Source organism: Acinonyx jubatus, chromosome B4, assembly GCF_027475565.1.
Source record: "Acinonyx jubatus isolate Ajub_Pintada_27869175 chromosome B4, VMU_Ajub_asm_v1.0, whole genome shotgun sequence".
NCBI classification, from domain to species: Eukaryota; Metazoa; Chordata; class Mammalia; order Carnivora; family Felidae; genus Acinonyx; species Acinonyx jubatus.
The window spans coordinates 21,124,973-21,145,996 of record NC_069387.1 but is presented as its reverse complement, the minus strand read 5'-3'; the positions used below and the strand labels follow the sequence as shown (position 1 = coordinate 21,145,996).

At 48.2% G+C, this 21,024-nt stretch overlaps 1 protein-coding gene across 1 annotated transcript; it reads right to left on the bottom strand.

Annotated features, from left to right (window-relative positions):
• Positions 1 to 790: 790 nt before the first annotated feature.
• Positions 791 to 20,544, bottom strand: MSRB2 (methionine sulfoxide reductase B2). Its single transcript, XM_027073635.2, has 8 exons — positions 20,372 to 20,544; positions 11,619 to 11,740; positions 11,292 to 11,361; positions 8,725 to 8,804; positions 8,636 to 8,692; positions 7,791 to 7,867; positions 2,162 to 2,339; positions 791 to 1,569 (listed from the first exon to the last, which is right to left on the bottom strand). The coding sequence occupies exons 1-8, from the start codon at positions 20,487 to 20,489 to the stop codon at positions 1,465 to 1,467; spliced, it is 807 nt and encodes a 268-aa protein (XP_026929436.2). The 5' UTR covers positions 20,490 to 20,544; the 3' UTR covers positions 791 to 1,464.
• Positions 20,545 to 21,024: the final 480 nt, after the last annotated feature.

Below are 21,024 nucleotides of genomic sequence, written 5' to 3'. Positions count from 1 at the left end.
AATCATGAACTAAAAGAAAGAGTTCTGGGGCGCCTGGGAGGCTCAGTCAGTTGAGCGTCCGACTTCGGCTCAGGTCATGATTTCATAGTTTGTGAGTTCGAGCCCCGCGTCAGGCTCTGTGCTGACAGCTCGGAGCCTGGAGCCTGCTTCAGATTCTGTGTCTCCCCATCTCTGCCCCTCCCCTGCTCATGCTCTGTCTCAGAAATAAATAAACATTAAAAAAAATTTTTTTTTAAAAAGAGTTCTTCAGGCAGAAGAAAACAATCCCACAGGGAAATGTGATATTTCAGGAAGAAATAGGGAGGAAATATGTAGGTAAATATAAATAAATATTGGCATATAAATTAATGACTTGTGGGGCTTAAAATGTGTGTAAAATTAAATTCATAGCAACAGTAACACAAAATATGGAAGGGTGTTAATGAGGTTAAAGCAATCTAAGGAGAGCATTCTTGGAAAAGTAGCAAAAATAATTGTTATATGGCTGTGACAAGTTAAGGATGCATGTTGTGATTTCCATGGTAACCACCAAAAGAAAAGCTACATGATGCACTACAAACTAATAAAGAGAAAAATGGAATCATTAGGTTTTTCTTTCTGCCTATAAAATCCCAAATAATTTAAACGCTTTCAATAGCAAAGTATTCAAGACTCTCAATTTGTAAAACAGTTGAGTTCTATTAAGGTTGTATAACCAGATGCCTACTCCAACGTAATCTATTTCTTTTTTCTTTTGGTATCTGATTTAGAGTTTTCACAAAAGAGCAAATTCATAGGCTTAGACACAGAGTAAACACCAATTTTAGTAAGTATTTTATTTGAACATGTTAAAGCTTAACTTGGCAGCCACTTTTACTCATTGATCACTGAAATCTAACAAGCTCCCACTGGCACTTATTTGTGGGTAGAAAGCATGAAACCAGAATGGTCAAGACATTCTAAAGCTATGAAAAAGAACCATGCATCCCATCGATCACTGCATGTGCCTCCCAAACTCTGCTGTCCCACAACCCCGGTCCTTGGCATTTCTTTCGGCGCTGGGATTGTTGATTACTCTAATCCCGCGTCCCCTTCCTCTTTTCCCTTGACCCCTCACCTGTATAGGTCCACGAAGTGCTTCACTGCAGTGGTAAGGTCAGGGTAGTTCTGTAGGAGTTTTTTGGCTCATGGTCCATCAGCTTCTTAATGTCCCCCAAGAGTCACACCCTCTGGTCCCAGGCAAAGCCTACAGAAGTCAATTCGATGGAAATGGCTGCCCTTCTGTCACCGCGTGAAATTCTAGTCCAAGCTGGAGTCAGGGTTGGGCTGAGTCCAGGTAAATATATCCCAGAGGTTGTGACTTGCCTGGTGCCAGCAACACATTTGGCCTAGCTCGGTAGCCAACAGAACACGTCATGCATATGAGCGATGACAACTGAGGGTGTAAATGAAGCAGTGGCAAGGGGAGGGGGCCCCTGGAGACAGTCAGTATTTCCTTGGTTTGAACTTCAGTGCCACACTGTTGATGCAAAACCTCTGCCCACTAGGCCCACGTCCATCAGGAAGCACGCGGCCAAGACGGGCTCCACACTGCACAGGAGAGAGGCTGCCGTCATTTCCCCACCGAGACAAAGTTCTTTACGTGAAACTAGACAGGTGAGCCCCACGTGGCCGCACCCCACATGGCCACCCCACTCTGGTGTCTGCCATTTGTATGGGGGGAGGGAAGCCCATCACATCAGAATTTGGTTAAGAAATGAAAGAAGACAGGGGCGCCTGGGTGGCTCAGGCAGTTAAGGGTCCGATTCTTGACTTTGGCTCAGGTCATGATCTCATGGTTTGTGAGTTCGAGCCCTGTGTCAGGCTCTGCGCTGGCAGCACGGAGCCTGCTGGGGATTCTCTCTCTCTCCCCCTCTCTCTCTGCCCCTCCTCTGCTCACTCTGTCTCTGTCTCTCTCTCTCTCCCTCCCTCTGCCCCATCCCTGGAAGGCCACAACCAGGAACGGCTACGTCAGAGAGTGGCTCAGGAAGGTTCTTTCTCTTCCCTGCAGTGCCCAGAACGATAGGAGAAGGATCTGAAGTAGCAAGTGTAGAAAAGTACGAAAATACTCCCGCGTCATAACACCAGCTATGATCTTTGCAGCATCGGGGAAAACCAAAGAGACAAAACAAAAAAGCCCCACCTGCTTGCAGACAACCTTGGTGCGAGTTGATCCTAACGAGGTGTCCACGCCTCTCAGGATCCCCGCGTCCCTTTCATCGGAGCCAGACGTCCCGTGAGCCTCAGAAAACGAAGGCCGTCTGGTGCCGGAGCAGTCCTTGTTCTCGGAACCGGGTAAGACATTGGCCACGCGGCAGCTGCTGAGATTGTTATGAACACACGAAGAGCATTGGATGCCCCAACTCATTTTTCTGATCCCCTCCCTCCTCTGCCAGACCTCCAGGCCAGTTAGGTGAACAATCAGTTCCGCAGGAACCCTGCCCTCTGCACTGTCGCTATTGAACACGTTGTCCCGTCCCCCGGAAAGGATCTCTTGTTCCTGGGATGCTGCCAGCTCCCCTCCCGATGTCCGACAGGGGCCAAAAAACACTAGAGGCTTTGTGAACTGTGATGCCCGTTAGGAAACACAGATCCAATCCAAGTGGTCTAAATGTGGAAAAGGGGGAAACGGAAATGAAACAGCAGTGGTCCGTGGAGGGTGTCACAGTCTGGGCCCAGCAGGGGGAGACCTGATGAAACGCATTTTCAGCAGCAGGACCTTCCGGTTACCCGGACACAGAAGCCTGACTGCCTCTGCCATTTCGCAGCTGTGTGACACTGGGCAGGCTATGTAACCTCTCCGGGCCCCATCTGGAGCATGGGCAGAATAACACCTACGTCATGGAGACGTTTTGAGGATTGAAGGAGATACTCTGCGGGGGCGGGGGGGGGGAGGAGTAAGTGCTCTTGAAGGTTCGCTGTGAACAGTCGCTGCGGCGCCGTGACCCTCCTGGACATGTCCCATGGGAACGAATGGCGCCGAGGTGGGAGAGGCCCAGGGGGGCCGACCAGAGGAGTGAGAGGGAAACACGCAAATCCACGCGCCAGGGACCCCCGGTGAGCTCCCTCAAAGGGCGCTAGGGAACCCGAGTGGAAAATCTGCAATGGCAGGGGAAGGGCTCTCTAAGGAAGAGGGAGAAGAAATGCACTATAAACTCTGCAAAACAAACAAACAAACAGACAAACCAAGAGCCAAAAACCAAAAAACCTGAGTACAGAGAAGGAAAAATGGCAAATAACCAACTCCCTAGCCTATGAACGCAGAAGGAAGCTCGGGGGAGAGCACGCGCCGCAGCAGGAAGAGTCATCCTCAAACACTCCCATCTCAGGGCTGCTCCCTGTTAAATCACTGAGGAGCTCTGAGAGCTTTTGTTTACGGGAACTACGGATACCGACGTTTAACAAATTAGAAATTGTAACTGACAAGTTGTAAATAATCATCCACGAAGTTATTTTTAAAAATAACGAATTCATTACCTGCTCCCATAAGTAACCTACTTTTCTGACAGCGGATTATATTTTCCAAAATGAAACAAACACTTAGTGAGAAGAGATGCACTGTTTCACAATTCCGCGCATCTCTTTAACATCTAGCTTAGAAAAAGGAAAAAGACCATTGACTCTTCGTATGTGCTTCTGGATTCGATCTGCTGCACTGCTATTTTGCCTGAGGTACAGAAGAGGATGTGGCCTCATGGATATGCAGTAACGAAAGAGAGGGAGGGCCTTGTAGGGCCCCTAAAACGGTCCCAGAAACTCCCAGGATCCTCAGACCAGCCTTTGAGAACTCTGAGGTGTAAGGGCCCTGACTTCTGAAAGGTGTGCGCGTGGAGCCAGGCTCTGCTATATCTGTGACCTTGGCAAGTTATTTAGTCTTTTAAAGCCTCAGTGCCCTAATGGATAGAACAGTAAAGGCATTATTGCCTCACAAGGTTGCTGACAAGATTACCTGAAATAGTTTCCCTATAGGTACAGTGTATTTAGCATAGTGTCGGATAAACGGCACATGAATCGGTAGCCATTATTTTTAAAAATCATCACTATTATTAATAACAGATAACCATGAAATCTGAGCAGCCAGAGGTCCACTTTTTTTTTGCAACCCTTTCCAAAGGGCTCAAAACTATTCAACCGAGGCACCCTGGCCCAGGGAAAAACATTTTGAGTATGTTTTAGTCACAGCCTTTCCACCCTTAACATTACACGTAAACCAGTGATCATTAAAGGCATTTTGATGGAGAATTATGAATGTAATACATTTTTTAATGAATTAATCTAAAGACTAATAAAAAGTCATTTAAAATGTTTATGGGAAACAATAAATCTTTCTTGATGCAATTAACGGAATCTGCAGATTTTACCAGGTAATAATGAGAGGTCCATCATATAGAATTTCGGAATGGAAACCTAAATATTAAGGTCAATTAGAAATTCCAATATATGGGAGCTCCTGGATGGCGCAGTCGGTTGAGCATCTGACTTCAGCTCAGGTCCTGAGCTCATGGTTCACGGGTTCGAGCCCCACTTTGAGCTTTGCGCTGAGAGTGCCAGGGCCCACTGTGGATTCTCCGTCTCCCTCTCTGCCCCTCCCCCGCTCACGCACACACGTGAGACTGTCAAATAAACAAATAATAAATATATGTTAAAATTTTTTAAATAAAAAAAAAGAAATTAAAATAAACATATTTAAATGATTACCAGATTATAAGACTCTACCTTGGGAAACTAAAACCACTCTGGATCATCTCTTTTCACATACTCTTAGAGGTGTTTGTTTGTTTGTTTGCTTGTTTTGCTGTGTGTTTGTGTGGTCGTTACATGTTTATTTGCTTTGGTTTTTCTTCATTTCTGGAAATTCCACAGCCCCCAAACTACAGCCGAGGCACCTGGTGATAACTGACAACTCTAAAATCTTAGAAGAATTTCCATTCATTCAGAGGAACCGGAACACAAAAAAGGTTTTTAACGAATGTTACTTAGTTACTTGTAACATGCAGGACATCCTGATGTTATGTAAGAAGGAAAGTAATATTAGGCTTTCAGTTTCCTTCTATTCTGAGAAGGATGTAGGAGCACCCAACGTGTGATCCCACAGTAGATTTTAATAAACACTTCCAGAATGGGTACATGGGGGGGAAGGAGAAAGAAGGGGAACAGAGGAAGCAGGGAAGTGGTGGCAAATGAAGCAACAGTCTGGAGCCCCCAGAGGGGTGATAACATCCTAAGAGTGTTCTGGACCTGGAAACCTTGGATTAAAGGCCTCTGATTTGGACAGGAGGCATGTCTCCCGGAACAGGCACCATACTGGTTCTGTGTGAAGCCAATTCTGCCAAGAGGCAGTGGTCCCACATCCACTTGACTCTTTCTTGGCTGACCAACTTTCCCCCTCATTTTGACCCTACACAAGCATTTGGAGGAATGTTTACTTTTTTCCTCCACCCCTGCTTGCTATTATGAAGGCTGGAGACTAGAGAAAGAGAGAGGCAAAACAAGAATATTTTCCTAAGACCAAGCTCTTGAATGGGAAGCATGCTCAGGAATACAAGCTTCATGGATAGATGCTCATTAATGAGACTATATTCACAAGAATTCCTCATTCTCAAAGATTTATCTCCATATGCAGCCCTAAGAAGGATCCGTCTCTGAGGACAGTCATTGCCAACAAGTAGTGAGTGCCTGCTGGGCACACGCCGGGAACTGCGCTGGTGCTTCTGCGTGCATTACCTCACGACTCAGTTAATCCTCTCAACAACCTTATGAAGTCCAACCATCCTGCTAGCACATTACAGGTGAGGAAATCAAGCCACAGACTGGTTCAGAGACATGCCCAAGGTCACAGAGCAGGGGAGCAGACCCCTAGCCACTTCAGTATCCTACCTCTCCTATAAACAAATACATCTTTAAGAAAAGTACATTCTGGAGCATAAAAGATCCTTTTAAACATATTCATATTTCTTCCAGTTTCAATTATTCAGCAGCAGCAGGAAAATGGAACAGAAACCAACTCAAAAGTCCCTAAGGGGGAAAAAAAAATAGAAACCTTTCAACTAAAACTAAATGATTAAAAAAGAAATAAGTAAGGTTGGTGAATCGGCAGCTTCGCAAACTGGCCTTTGGGAAACGGGCTTCTCGAGAAGTGGCTGGTTCTCCTGTTAGTCTTGGCTGCTTCACTATCTCAGTGACCTGGGGTTGGTCACTCGACTTCCTTAATTTGGACACGCATTGTGCCGATACGGTAGCCACTGGCCACATGTGGGCTTTTAGTTTTAAATGAATTAGAGTTAAATAAAATTAAAAATTCAGCTTCAACGACACTGAGCGTTCAAGAGCCATATGCGATTAGTGGCTACCATATTGGATAGAGCAGATCTGGAGCATTTCCATGGAGGCAGAAATTGCTCCTGGACAGTCTACCCTACTGCTCTAGTCTCAGGTCCATCCCGGCTCCAACGTTCTGCGATTCCAGACTGGCTGCTGCGGTGAGGGGATGGTGGGCCCCGGGGAGCGGGGGAAAGGTCTCAATTTTACTAGTGCAGAAACTGGAACACCAGTGAAGTAAGAAAATGAACGCAAAGTGGGAGAATGCCCCTACGAGGACAACTTCTCATCCTGTCTTCACAGCCCAAAGGTAGAAACAGAGCATCCGTCTGGTTACTGTCCACCTTTATTTTTGACTAAAAGCAGGCTGGCCATCTCAAGGTCCTGCTTCTCCTTAACAGAACCAAAGGTCAAGGAATAACTAATGGCTCAGAAATACGCGTCCCACATCTTCCTGTGTTAAAATAGCCTGCTTCTCTTAGTTCTCCCCAGGCCATCCCGGGCCGACTGCTCTCTTAGACGTCTCCTCACCAGCCACTTGTCGTAGTGAGTGAATCCGGGCAAAGACTTGCCCTTCCGCAAGCATGAAGGGAAATCGATCCTAATTGTTCCTCATCCTTGCCGGCGGGGTCTGGCTTTCCAAATCCGGCCCACATTAGCAGCCAGCAGCCCAAGAAAGCCCGGTCTGCTCAAAGCCCAAAGGACATAATGAAGCCCGGCTTAATGGAAGATTCACAGAGCTGGCTTGATTTATATTTTATTCTAAACCAATTTAGGGTTGATGCAGAAGAAAGGAAAATATCTTTGAAGTTCTGAAAACAGGACTTCAAAGATGTTTTCCTTTCTTCTTCATCGAATCTACTGTTTTTAGACTGTTTCCTGCATGGCTAAACAAAAAAGCCTTTGTTGAGAGATTTCAGATCCTGATTGACTTAAAAGAGGCTTTGAAATCAAGGGGCAATTAAATTTACTTTTAGCTGGTATAGAACAGGGTATGTATTCACTACTGTCAAGCACTGTGGGGAATCTATCCTCATAAAATTCTACATTTCCCAAATTAAATTATAAGCCCATTTTCCCTGGGAGAGATATAGTTTTAATCACATGGCCAGGCAAATACTATTATGGTTTAGGTTTCTTTAAATACTCTCCCAGGAAAATATTCTAATAGTGCTACCTTAAGGTGCCCACGAAGTTTTATTTGTTGTCTAGTTCTCCGGGATACAGAGAGAAAGAATACAGGCTAAGAGATCTCGTTAACTGCTCTACATGCTAGAAATAATCCAGACAGGCAAGTATTTTATAGAAACAGCTCTCCTTATAGCAACCATGCCAAATGAGGAGGGCAATTAAAAACAACAGGGGTATATATTTAGCCAAGACTTCAAATGAGACAGAGCTGCATGAAATCTGGAGGTCCGTTCTCCTTCAGTACCTCTCCACCTTGACCTTACCTGAAGAGTGGGTTGTCCCAGCACACGCAGTGACACGTTCCTGATTCCTTGTTACTCAGGTAGATCCCACTGAAAGGCTGAAAGCAAAGGAGATACATCATGTGTAGGGCTCTCCTAACACCAGCAGGAGATGATATGCGGATTTAAATCTAAGATTCAGTCCCCAAATAAAGGAATTTTTGTACTAATTTGACGAAGGGCAAACATCACCGGAGAGAAAATTACAACGTGCCCAACGAAGCAGCCTGCAGGTTTATCACAACCCAGCCTTTATTGTGCCAAATATTCAAATTATGACATTAATCATGCTTTGTATTTATATAGCACCTTTCATCCAAGAACATCAAAGTCTGTGAAAAAGTGAGAGAACAGTCCTCTGCATGGTGTAAGATTTCAGTCTTCGTCTCAAAATAGTTCATACAATAGGAATCCAGTCCACTGTCTAAAACACTTTGAAATCTCCAATTAAAGACAGAATATAAATACATAAATAGCATAGCTCTGTCAGCTCGTGGTTGTGCCTCTAATACGCTTTGCGCGGCATTTAGGGCGTTGCATACTTAAAAAACGTTTAAATAATGAGTTAGATTATCCCATACCAAAGTTACTACCTAGATAAAATGACTTCATTAATTGTGGCCTAAAGAGCTTGTGGGTTTCCAGAGGTTTCCCAAGAAAAACACAAGGAGACTCGAGGCAATGAGTCAGCCAAGTCTTGACATATATTTTTCAAAATGCCATTTTGCAAATTGGATCTCGCTGTTGGAAAAAGAAACAAAGAGCTTTTTGCCCAATTCCTTTTGTGAAAATAAATTAAAAGGAAAGAAAACAAAAACAAAACCAACCCTGCCACCCCAGCCAACTACGGACCATCCACCAGCAGGGCCGGGCAGCAAGCGCTCCCCCAACTGCACGGGATGAAAGAGAAGCCAGCGCTCCTCTGAACGGGCCGCCACGTTGCAGAACAGACTCGGGAGGCAGGCTGGACTCTTCTGCCCTTCCTAGATTTCCCGTCTCGACAAAATCACAGGTCAAACATTCAGATTCCCCGTGGTAATATTAACAGCCCGTTTTCAGCAAGCCGCATCACGGACAATTTCAAAATAACCCGCTGAGCCTACCATCTGGGCACACTTGGACGTTTTCCCTCTTCAAAGACTCTAAGCTGAGCTGCAGAACAGTAGTTCTGCACAGTAGTAAGCTGGTCTTTTTACGGCCTGTCCCCCTGGGTGCCTGCTCCCACCCGTGGCATCTGCAACCAAGCTCCACATCCCTCCCGCCTGGGCTGACAAGACACACATGCCAGAGGGCCACCAGTCCTGGGGCTGAGCTAGAAAGCCTAGGAAGCTTCAACGGACACATTTTATGAAGTGACATCTATCCAGGCCTCCTAGACCGATTTCCTGATGCCTCCTTCCCCTTACACCTCAATTTTATATGAGTCTTATCATCTATTTAGGGCCGAACTCAGCTTTTAACTCAATTGTGCATTCTAGTATTTACTTGAAAACCTACTATGTACCCAGGGCTGGTCTGGGTGCCGTTACAGAGATGGGGAGGAAAAGACCGGGAACTGAACTGGCCAGCCCCTTCATATGGGACTTCCCAGCCTCCAGAACTGTGAGAAATAAATGTCTGTTGTCTAAGCCCCCAAGTCTGTGGTATTCTGCTATGGTGGCCCTGAAGGCAGTCTGTCTGGACCAACGGGACCTCTTTCCATACAACATACCTGTTGGGAACAGATGGCCCGCTCAAAAGGGTGCTTTGCACATAACTTCATATGGAACGATTTACAAAGGTGGGGACAGGGCCAGCGGAAACCAACAGGGAGGGTGAGGCAGCCCCGGGCCCGTGGCTTTGAGAACACACTACCCTACTAGGCCTGTGGGGCCAAGGATGGGGCAGCTCCCAGCACCCATGAGGCTGCGGCCGTAGGTGAGGGTGGCCTGCAGAAGCACGGCTGCCGAGAGGACCCCGGATCCTGATTTCTCGGTTGTGTCCTCTGACCTCGCCGGCATCATCCACTGCCACACTCGGTCAGTAGCCGGAGGGAAGGGGAGCGTGTTCTTCTTCCCAGAGCTCAGAGCGGAGCGAAGCATGTGGAGAGCAGTTCTGCGGGGCAGACAGCGGGTGACCTGCATAAAACCTGCCTTCGACTGCCTTCTGTCGGACTTTTATGGTGCAACCAGGCCGTAAACTCATCTGCTGTGTCTACCCGAGTGCTAACGTACCCCTGCGGCCCAATACGAACACGCGCGACCGAATTTTTAAGTGTGGGTGACCAAATAGAAAGCTTAGACGTGTTACTTCTCTCTCGTTAGCAAGGCTTACAGCTAGTTCTGCATTATTCCAAGAAGTTACGTGTGGACGTGGGTCAGCTGAAAGGGATTTATAACATTACTGAAAATACTGGATGATGCTCATTTTGTAAAATGGCCAAATGCACAGAGCATACTGCACCATCTGTTTGAGAATCCCACAGATTTATTCTCCTCAACATCTGTCAGCTCATCTCCAGGCTCGGTATATAAACCAAACCCTGCCTGGCTGTGTCCCTGAGAAAGGGCTGGCTTAGAATATTCTGGGATACGCCCAACTGCACACAGAGAATCACACGTGGCTCCCCGTACTACGTGCACTAATAACCACGGTCTCTTTCCCAGTGAAGGATTATTAGAGTCCCGCCCACAGGAAGTTTTAAGAAATAGCAGGACTTCACAAGAATCTATTGGGATCTGCCGGCCTAACGACGTCAGCATCGGAGAAACCGAGGGTGTGCCATGATTCCACGGCCACGTGCACATGAACTCGGTGGGGCCTGCTGAAGGAAAGACAGAAATACCCCGCAGCTCCGCAAAAGCGCTGTGGTCCACTCTGTGGGGTCCACTTCCCCAGTGAAAAGGTCTGGTAACCGCGTTCTACGGCTTTATTCCAGGGGCTATACTTGGGTGTGAGACAGATTCCTGGTTAAGAAGCGCTGTGCTGGGAAAACAGTACCGTGATGAGGAACCACGGAGGACGGAGGACGGCTCCCCCCGGAAGCGAGTCAAAGCTGAGCTTGATGAATGCAGCTTAATGTTTCTGCCTCTTAGCCCGCACTCGCTCAGAAGTCACAAAAATTTACTTTCTGAGGGCGGACCACGGCCAGGTGCTGTGTTTTGTGCGAGGGCCACACCAACAATGGCAAGTGCTCTCAAGGAAAAGTGCTGGGAACAGCAAGGCCGGCTTGGGGCCCAGAAAGGCCTCCCTGAGCACAGGGGCTGGGGGTTGAGAGGTAGGTCTGAAGGGGCAGGGAGGGTGGGCGAGGGGATGGGGGAGAGCAGGACACAGGGTCAAGGGCGGAAGCTCCGGAGAGGGAGCCCAGGGTGTTTGAGAGCGGAAGGAAGCTCAGTGTGGCCCAAGCGCAGAGATAGGAAAAACAGCCCGACCGAGGAGAGGGGCAGGAGGCTGGGGGCAGAGCCACTGGGGCCTAATTAGCCATTTGTAAACTTTGCTCTTTACCTTGGAAGCGGCGGGAAGCCTCTGGAGGGGCGGCGGAGGGCTGTGGTCGGACTTGTGTTTTCGGATCTCTCTGGCAGCCGTGCGGAGAAGGGGGCCCAGAAGGGGAGCAACGGGAAGGTTACTGAGGAGGCAGAACAGGGTGAGGGGAGGGAGGGGGGTCCGGGAAGGCTTCCGGTCCCTACAGGCAGGTGGACACGGGTGCCCGACAGGGAGAACCACGGAGGAGGGCCGGACGACGGGCAGAGCGGATGAGTGACACGTACCCCAACCCCCCCTCCAGCCACCCCCGGTCCATCCAGTCACCGAACCGTCGGCGGTGTGGCCTACCGGGTCGGTTCCCTTTCGCCTCGTGACGTAGAACCACTCTGGAGTCAGCTTCTTTTGCCACTCGCTCCGGGTGAGAGGCTGGCTCGCGCTCTGTGAGGGACCCTGGGTGGTTAAATGGGAACCTCTTGTAATTAGAACAAAAGGGCCCAATGGACGTTTCCCCTGAGCCTTGCTCCTCAAGTGCACGGCCACCCCCAGGACACGGCCGTCCCTCCCCTCTCCCACGACTCCCTTCGTCCCGGGGACCAGAAAGCTCCGGTACAAAATGCTTCAACTGACTCATCAGTTTCACGAGAAAGGAGCAGCAAGCGGACAGCCGGTTTTCTCGTCCCACTGGGGCGCGGGAGCTAAAGAGGCAGCTGAAATACGAAATAATGCAGAATAAGATCTCCTCGGGTGCCCGGGGGGTGCACATTGATCCCTCTTCTATTACCGCATCCAGAGGAGTATTTCTTGCCAGGACACGGCTGGGAGTAGCTGAGTGACTGGAGAGAAAAGAACCGTGAGTTAGTGGGTTATTCAACTCCTCTCCTTCGCTGGTTTATAAAAATCTCTCTGCTTTTGCTTGTCGGCAGAAGTCTTTATTAAAAAAAATCTAGTGCGGAAAAAAAAGAGACTCCTATAGCGTATGCCCCTGCAAAGAAACGGAGACCTTCCAGAATCTATCCTTATGCTTTAATCTTACGACTTTTACTCCAGTGAATGGAAACAAATTAACTAGGACAATACTCTTTTTAGCCAAAGGGGAGGAGGAAGCCCAAGGCATATACAACCGATGCTTCGACCATCCAACACGAAGAACGCGAAAGGGTTTTATGATCTGTGCACCTCAACGTCCCAATGAGAAAACAGCGGCCCGGAGGCTTAGTAACTGACCACAGCAACAAAGATAAAAGGTTAGACACTTACGGTGTTACCGCCAAACATCGAACATGTCTGAAAAGCATATTTGAAATTCATTTTGTTACCAGGAAGAGGTCCTACATAATGAAGATCTGTATCTTCATCGCTAGCTCATAATACCGCATAATACGGTATTTTTGGTACCGTGTGTTGTTGTTGCTTATGGTTGTTCACATTTTATTAAAAAGTTTTTAATCTGTTAAATATGTCAATAGTTGCCCTTTCTTAAATACTTTTTGTAAAGCTATGGGGACTTCTTTTTCACTCTGGAAATACACCTCCGAAATTTTCCTATGAAAATATAGTTCAACTGCACACGGTTTCCCCAGGACTCATTTCCTGGGGCGCAAAGCAAGATGTATTTATGTGACGATTACTACTGCTCAGTGGCCTTTCAGAGTTACCAATGCAGAATGCCATGCAATAAATGGACGGGGGAATGATAACAATTAAAAAAAAAAATCACCCTTTTATAATCAGTAAAATAGTCACTGACTCAAGCAAGAATCGGCAGGGGATTCTAAAACCCTGGGCGAACGACTGTTGGAAGAATGGAACAGTTACACATTTTCAAGATAGTGTTAATTACGAGGAAGAAAATGAGCCTCTACAACGGAAAAATGTACACGTCACCACCTTAACCAAAGAAGCAAAGGGAACATCGCCGACAGCGGGACAGGCTGACATCACGGGCCTCTGGGCGTGAGGCACTGAAGACGTCGCACCCCCCAGCGCACTGCCTCCAAATTCAGGGAGCCCGCTGACACCTTCTCCGTGAAGCCTGGGAACCCTTCATCCTTCTCTCTCATTTCCCCGGAGTTCTGACACTTGGCATTCTCCCGTGGCACCTTTGCTTTCCCTGGGCTTCCGTGGCACCCGATTCTCTGGTCTCTCCCACGGCTCCCTTTCGGCATCCTTCGTCAGCCAGCCCTGGAACGAGTCCGGCTGTCCTAGGCTTGCCCCTGTCACCGCACCACACCTGCCTGCCCTTGGGTGATTTTGTCCGCTGAGTAGCTTAAGGACCATCCACACGATGAGACCCCCACATCTAGCTTCCTTCCATCCTCTCTGCTGAGTTCCAGATCCATATGCAACCAGATGCGTACCTCGAGGCTGTCCCGTTTCAAACACCGTGCGCGAGAGGACTTCGCGTGTCTCCCCTGCCCCGCCCGACCCAAATCTGCTCCTCCTCTCATGTGCTCCAGCTCTCTGATGCCACGCTTTCAACCGGAACGCCAGGCCGTCCTCCGTGACTCTTTCCTTTTCCGTGCACTAAGCCCTGTTGCTTCTCCTTCTTAAATAGCTCTAGGATCTGCTCATCCTCACTTATCTGCCGCTACCTTGGCTCAGGCCGCCGTTATCTCCAGCAGAGATGACAAAAGTCCCCGATTACAAAACGCCCTCCCCTATTTGCACCGCTTCTTCTTCCTCACTGCCCCAAACTGTTCGGTGTTGTCACACAGGAATCAGAAAACATGCCGTGTGAATATCTAGAAGAGCACGTAGGCAAGAGAAAAACCTGGCTGGGTGTGCCTGGCATGTCTGATGAATAGCGGGAAGGCCAGGGGAATGGGTGGAGCGAGCAGGAAAATATGCAGAAGTGTGAGCAGAGAGCTAATGGGGTAGCGGGCATACCACCAAGGGCCTTGAAGGCTACCCTAAGGTTGGTGGCTTTTATTCTGAGTGCGGAAGTCACGGGAAGATGAGCAGGGGCATGACATGATCTAACATACTTAAAAGGGTTACTGGCTGATGTACCAAAAAAATTGAAGCAGGGCAAAGGTCGCCGCAGGGCACCCAGCACAGAGGGCACTTGAACAACCTGGCCGAGAGACGGGAGGAGTCCTGGGTCAGGGCGGCGGCAGCAGACAGACTTAGAGAGGTCCCTCGCCAGCTGTATTCTGATGGCAGAGCCAGAGGACTTGCAGATGTGAAGTACGAGAGAAACGACACAGTCAAAGGGGCACCACTCCAAGGCTCTAGGTCCGAGCAGGGGACGACGGGGAAGCCTACAGGAGGAGCAGGTTTGAAGGCTTGTTAATAAAAATGCCAGCTCAATATTCAAGTGGACACGTCAGGCAGGCAGCTGGATTTATGGATGCAGAAATTGGGGAGAGGCCCAAGGTGGCCATGTAAATTTGGGACTCCTCACAGCATTACGATGTTATTTAAAGCCATGAGCCTGGAAGATCCCCAAGTCGGCGAGTGTGGGAAGAACAGAGAGGCCCAAGGGTTGGACTCGGAGGCGCCCCAAGATAAACGGGTGGAGGAGGTGGGGACGAGCAGACAGCGAGGCAGGAAGGAAACCGTAAGAATGTGCCGTCCTGGAAAGAGATGACTGATAATTAACCATCGGGGTTGGCAATGTGGCCGTCACTGGTGCGCTGAAAAAGGGCAGTTTAGGCGGAGGAGAGTGTGTGTGTGTGTGTGTGTGTGTGTGTGTGTGTGTGTGTGTAGAATAGATCTGATAGAGAAGAGGAGGAAGGAAAGGGAGACAGTGCAGACAGGTCCCTCGGGAGTTCTGCGGTTAGCTGGAATGGAAGGTAAGATCGAGAGTACTCTTTATGAGGAGAAAGATCACAGTATCCTAGTATGCTGTTGGGAATTGTCCACTGAAGAGCGTAAGTTGATGATTTAGGAGAAAGAGGGGAGAGCTGTGGAGCTGTTTTTGACCTTGACCTTAGGTGGATGAAATATAGGAGAACAATGAAACTGTGAACATTTTATTGACTGTGTAAGCTTTAGATAACTATTCAAGGTGACAATAAAAGAGTTTTACAAAGCAATGCCAGCCTAACCGCCCAGTGAGGGGAAAACACTGTGCAATCTCTTCAGGCGCGGTTAGCAGGGGAAGGTGTTTTGGTTGTTTTAAGACCAAGTGGGATCAGAACTGGCTTGAATTGGAACTATGTGTTTAACCACAAGAGAAGCGGAAGACATTCTACTTAAGGCCGTTGAAAAGCCCAACAGATGTGTATAACTATATTTTGTAAGCCTTCAACCAAGGGCAAGATCCAAAAGCTGTCCAGGGCCAACGTGTCTGTGTGACCTAAGCCGGGACTGGTCACACAAAGGCCACCTCAAATAGTGAAACAAAGGGTGGCAAGAGCAAGAGCGGGATTTGATTCTCCCTCCCAGAATCGAAACTGGTTTTGAGGGAAATGTGGGAAACCTGAACCCTGGCTATATCACTGACACTGGTTATAGAAAGGAGTAGGAGAGCACCATGATAAAACGCTCTCCTTACCCTCCAAGTGTCTGTCCTGCTGCATCACTCCACCTACATTCTTGCCTTTGGCAAAGATCTTTTATTATTTCTGTGGAATTCTAAGACGAGAACTGACTTTTGGTACTAAGATTTATAGTCTGGAAAGTTGCTATTATCTTCCCTTCTCCTTTTGGGGAGGAAGTGGCATGGGCTAGAGGGGAAAAAAAAACCACTACTGTTTCCTGGAAGCATTGCCCTTAGGGTCTTTCCACATGCAATACAATTGCTGACACCAGAAAGAGGGAATTCAAGAAGCGCGAAAGTTCAGCGGGACTCGCGCCCTTCAGCTTCGAACCCAAGGTCTGAATCCTGGATGGGCCCCCAGATCCCTCTCCTATAGCTCTGTATTTTACCACACCTATTAGAGTGACTAATTCTTTTCAGACACTCCCTCTCTCCTATTTTTTTAGCTTAAACTTTAAAACTAAGATTTAAATTGTTAGACAAAAGGGGCGCCTGTCGGTTAAGCATCCGACTTCGGCTTAGGCCAAGATCTCGCCGTTGCTGAGCCCGAGCCCCACGTCAGGCTTTGTGCTGACAGCTCAGAGCCTGAAGCCTGCTTCCAATTCTGTGTCTCCCTCTCTCTCTCTCTGCCCTCTCCCACTCACGCTTTCTCTCAAAAACAAATAAAGGTTAAAAATGTGTTTGTTATATCGTCAGACGGAAGAATTACTCCTTTATCTAAATAAGTACGTTTTTTGGGGTGCCTGGGTGGATCAGTTGGTGGAATGTCTGACTCTTGATTTCGGCTCAGGTCATGATCCCAGGGTCACGGGATCAAGCCGCACATCGGGCTCTGCCCTGAGTGTGGAGCCTGCTGAAGATTCTCTCTCCCTCCCTCGGCCCCTCTCCCCCATTTTTCATGGCTCTTCTAATCCTTATCTGTACGTACCTTTTACACAATGTGTGTGAAAGGTTTCATGGGTAGGTAACAATGTTCAGACTAGTTGTTCTTCAAGCACCAAATATGCAACATTTAACTGTAAATCTGCAGCCTAGAAGACACCATCAAGAGAAGACAGACCCTGCCTTGATAGCAAAATGGCCAGCGGGCAGCTGGGTGCTCTCGGGTCAGGATCAGGTCTGCATCACTTACGGAGGTTTCTTTAATCATGGCGTTAGGGGGTGAACTGTGTCCTCCCAAAATTCGTATGTTGAAGTCCCAATCCTCAGTACCTTAGAATGTAACAGTATTTGGTGATAAGGCCTTTAAAGAGATAAGGTCAAATGACGTCATATGGGTGGAGCCTAATCTCTATAGCTGTATTTCGGAGATGGGGCCTTTAAGGAGGTGATTATGTTAAAAATGAGGCCACAGGATGGGCCAAATCTGACCAGTGTCCTCACATGAGGAGGAAGAGACTTTAGGGCTGTGTGAGCACAGAGAAAAGGCCATCTGCAAACCAAAGACAGAGGCCCCTCAGGAGAAACCAACCCTGCGAATACTTTGATCTTGAACTCCCAGCTTCCAGAATGATGAGAAAACAAATTTCTGCGTTTCAGCCTTCCAGCCTGTGGCATTTTGTTGCGGCTGCTCCGGCCAATTCACATACTACGCTTTAGGAAACTAAAGTTTGAATGGAAATTGCATTATGTGTAAGCTCTGCAGTTTCACCGAACAGCAATTTAGGCGCCTATACATACAACACCCAACCAGTGACCATTTTAGGAAGGAGTAAGGTCACTTGGACACCGGTGGCCAGAGAGGACTCAACGTTGGGCTTCTGGTCCTTTTGAGTGTGTGTAGAGGTGTTTTCTGTCCTTAGTCCAGGTCGTCTGCACCTCAAGTTGGTCCTTTAGGGACCGCGCGTCTTTCAGATTCCCTCTACGTTCTCTCTTGCGATCTTCGCTACCAAATGATTTGGTGGCTCTTATTATTGTGCTAGATAGCTACACAGCTTTACCTTGAACTATGCTTTGATACACTTGCATTCCTCTGGGTTCTTTTCTCGCTTTGTGCTGTGATTGGCACAGGCTATCTTTCTTGTTGGCAATATATTTCAAGAGGTGGGCTTAGATTTTCTCATCTGTAAAGAACACCCTCTTGGGGTACCTGGGTGGGCTCAGCTGCTTTAGCGGCCAGCTCTTGAGTTCAGCTCAGGTCATGATCTCACAGTTTACGAGACAGAGTCCCGTGTTGGGCTCTGCGTTGACAGTGCATTGCCTAAGATTCTCTCTCTCTCTTGCTCTGCCCCTCCCCTGCTCGTGCCCTTGCTCTCTCTCGCTCTCTCTCAAAATAAATACATAAACATTTAAAAATAAAATAAAATAACCTAACGCCCTCTCTTGGTCATATGGTCACATACTGGTTACCTCCTTCTGGTTTTGTTCACCTTTCTGGTCACAGCTGCTCTGCTACCCAGTGTCACACACAAGGCAGCCTTGTTTCAAAAATACTTGTCGAGACTAAGGAAACCTATTAGGAACTGGCACAGAAGGAATCCCCAGCCCATTGTAATTTGCAGACTAGTCTTCTTTCCCACCCCAGTAACTGGACTGGTTTAACCAGTGCTCAGGACGGTTTCCTAGCAGAGTATTTCTAGAATGTTTTCCTGAAACAACAGTTTTCTCCAGGATACTTCTTACTTTCCTCTCTCGATTTGCTCTTGACGATCTCAAAGACAAAGTCATAGGGGCCTTGCCTCTTGCGTAGCAGGAATCTCAGTGCTGTGGAACCGTCTTCTGTCACTAACAACATCTCATTGCTCTCTCAACCTTCCCTAAGTCTGTAACGTACGTTAAATGTAGCTATACTTTTGTCCTTTGTATTTGTTTATGTAATTATAATTAACATTTACCGTATGCTAAGGGCCAGTCATTGTGATGAAGCATTTAAAATGTTTTTCATTGGGGCGCCTGGGTGGCTCGGTCGGTTAAGCGTCCGACTTCAGCTCAGGTCATGATCTCACGGTCCGTGGGTTCGAGCCCCGCGTCGGGCTCTGTGCTGACAGCTCAGAGCCTGGAGCCTGTTTCAGATTCTGTGTCTCCCTCTCTCTGTGACCCTCCCCCGTTCATGCTCTGTCTCTCTCTGTCTCAAAAATAAATAAACGTTAAAAAAAAATAAAATAAAATGTTTTTCATTTAGTCTGGACAATAACCCTACTACTACCATTATCCTTATTTTACAGAAGAAAAACACAGGCTTAAGCTTACCAAGTTCAGAACATGCCCAACATGTCAACACCAAACTCTTACCTGTCTATAATTTTTAACGGGTGCCTAATAGTTTTTGGAATTGAACTTTTCTGGTTTACTTAAGCATTCCTTAACTGATGGACATTTGGGTTACGGCCAGCTTCTGGTTCTTAAGAGTGGTGCTGTTACAAACATTTTTGTACATATAACTTTGTTCTTTTGAATTATTTCCTCAGAATAAATTCCCAGGAGGGGGTGTCTGAGAAGTTATAAAGCTCCTGTTATGTTTTGGTGTCTGGCCAGATTTTAAACGTTGCTGAAGACGTTAGATCCCCCAGGCAATTCATCAAGGCTATTTCTGACAACACCAGAACAAACATAAAAGCCAAGCTGCCATTGAAACCACTATCCTATAAAAAGGTAATGAGGAGAGCTCCGGCCCACAAGTGTGATGTTTCCATCACCTGTGGTTCTCAGAAGCCAACGCTTGACACACAGTAGGTATGCAACAAATATCATCAGACTGGCTGGCTAAGACACCATGGGGTGCTGAAGGTCATGCCTGGAAGTCATGTTGGATCAGCTACTACTTCACGCAGCCTGTGCTTTTATTTATTTAAAACTATACTTTGAGAACTTCAGGGGATGGAAAGAATTCCAAGTGATTGGTACATTTCAGAGGAGACAGGTATCTTGAAATTTCCTCAATGGGCATATAACAGAATCGGATTCAGAGACGGGACAGCTGGGCAGTTGCCCAAGAAGCCAATCCACGGGGAGCACTAAATCACCCTGAAATAGATCTGAAATACAGTTGACACAGGTCTCCACAGGTGACTCCAAACTAAAAGATGACATGCGAATGCGCCCCAATCCGACAGAGGAGCCAAAGGCATGTTAAAGAAACACGGACACATCACACACACGCGCGCGCGCGCACACACACACACACACACACACACACACGCTTTTCACTGGTCTCAGAGCCACTGACAATCAATGATTATCAGTCTAAAGGGGAACGAGTTATTAGCCTACACGTCTCAGATCTGGGACACACACATAGAAATAGAGCAGGGCAGGAAGAAAATCCGCAGGCGTCCCAAGTCTGAACCGCTCGTTTCTCCCCTGGGAAAAGAAGCATGCAGAATTTAAGAGGGGGACAGTGTAACAGATCACGGGCCATTACAGGAGGGAGCATCGTTTGCCTGGAGTCTGGAGACAAGCGTCAGGGGCTCCTGAACCCGACATTTTACCAAGGAAATATTCAGGGACACCCACCCACGTCCGTCCAAATGTACAACCCACTGTCCGGAACAGCACCCAGGGGCGCAGCCAAGAAGTTTCTCTAGAAGGAAGAGCCACGTGCAGAACCAGCACTCGGACCCCCAAGTTCAGGAGGGTGAAGTGAAACCGCAAGCCGGGAGGCGGCGGCAGCGGGGCCTACCTGCGTTCGCGTGACCTGCCCCCGCGCCGGCGCCGCCGCTGCCCGCTGGGCCCGCTCCGGTCCGCCGGGATACTTCTCGGAAGGGCAAGGCCCAGAACGCCCGGAGAAGGCGCGCCATGACGCCGTGTGCGGGCCGCACAGAGCCAACGCACGCAGTTCCCGCGCGCCCCGCCTCCTCCCTTCCAACACCCGTGACCACCCTGCTCCTCCCCCTCCCAAGTCCCTCCTCCTAACCCTTTCCCGCCCCTGCCCCTACCGCCCTCCCCTCCTCCGGGCCCTCCCTGGCCCCCTCTCCTTTGCACCGCTCTCCCCTCCTGCTTGCTCCAGCGTGCCCGCACGCTTCGCTGGGCTTCTACCCCCTCCCTGCTCCTCCCCTGGCCCTGCCCTCCACCACCTTCCCCCACTCCACTTCCCACTCCCCCACCCCCGCCCCGCAATGATCTGTTTTACTTTGCATTTTCTAGAATTGAATATATTGTGGAACTATAGGTTATTCTGCATGTTCTTCAGTTGCATATAAATGGAATCCTTGTACGTGCTGAGTAGTATTCCAATTGTGGATATTACACAATGTACTTACCTTGTCACCTATTGATAGATACGTATATTGTTTCCAGTTGTCCCCTATTAGAAATAGAGCTGCTAGGAACATT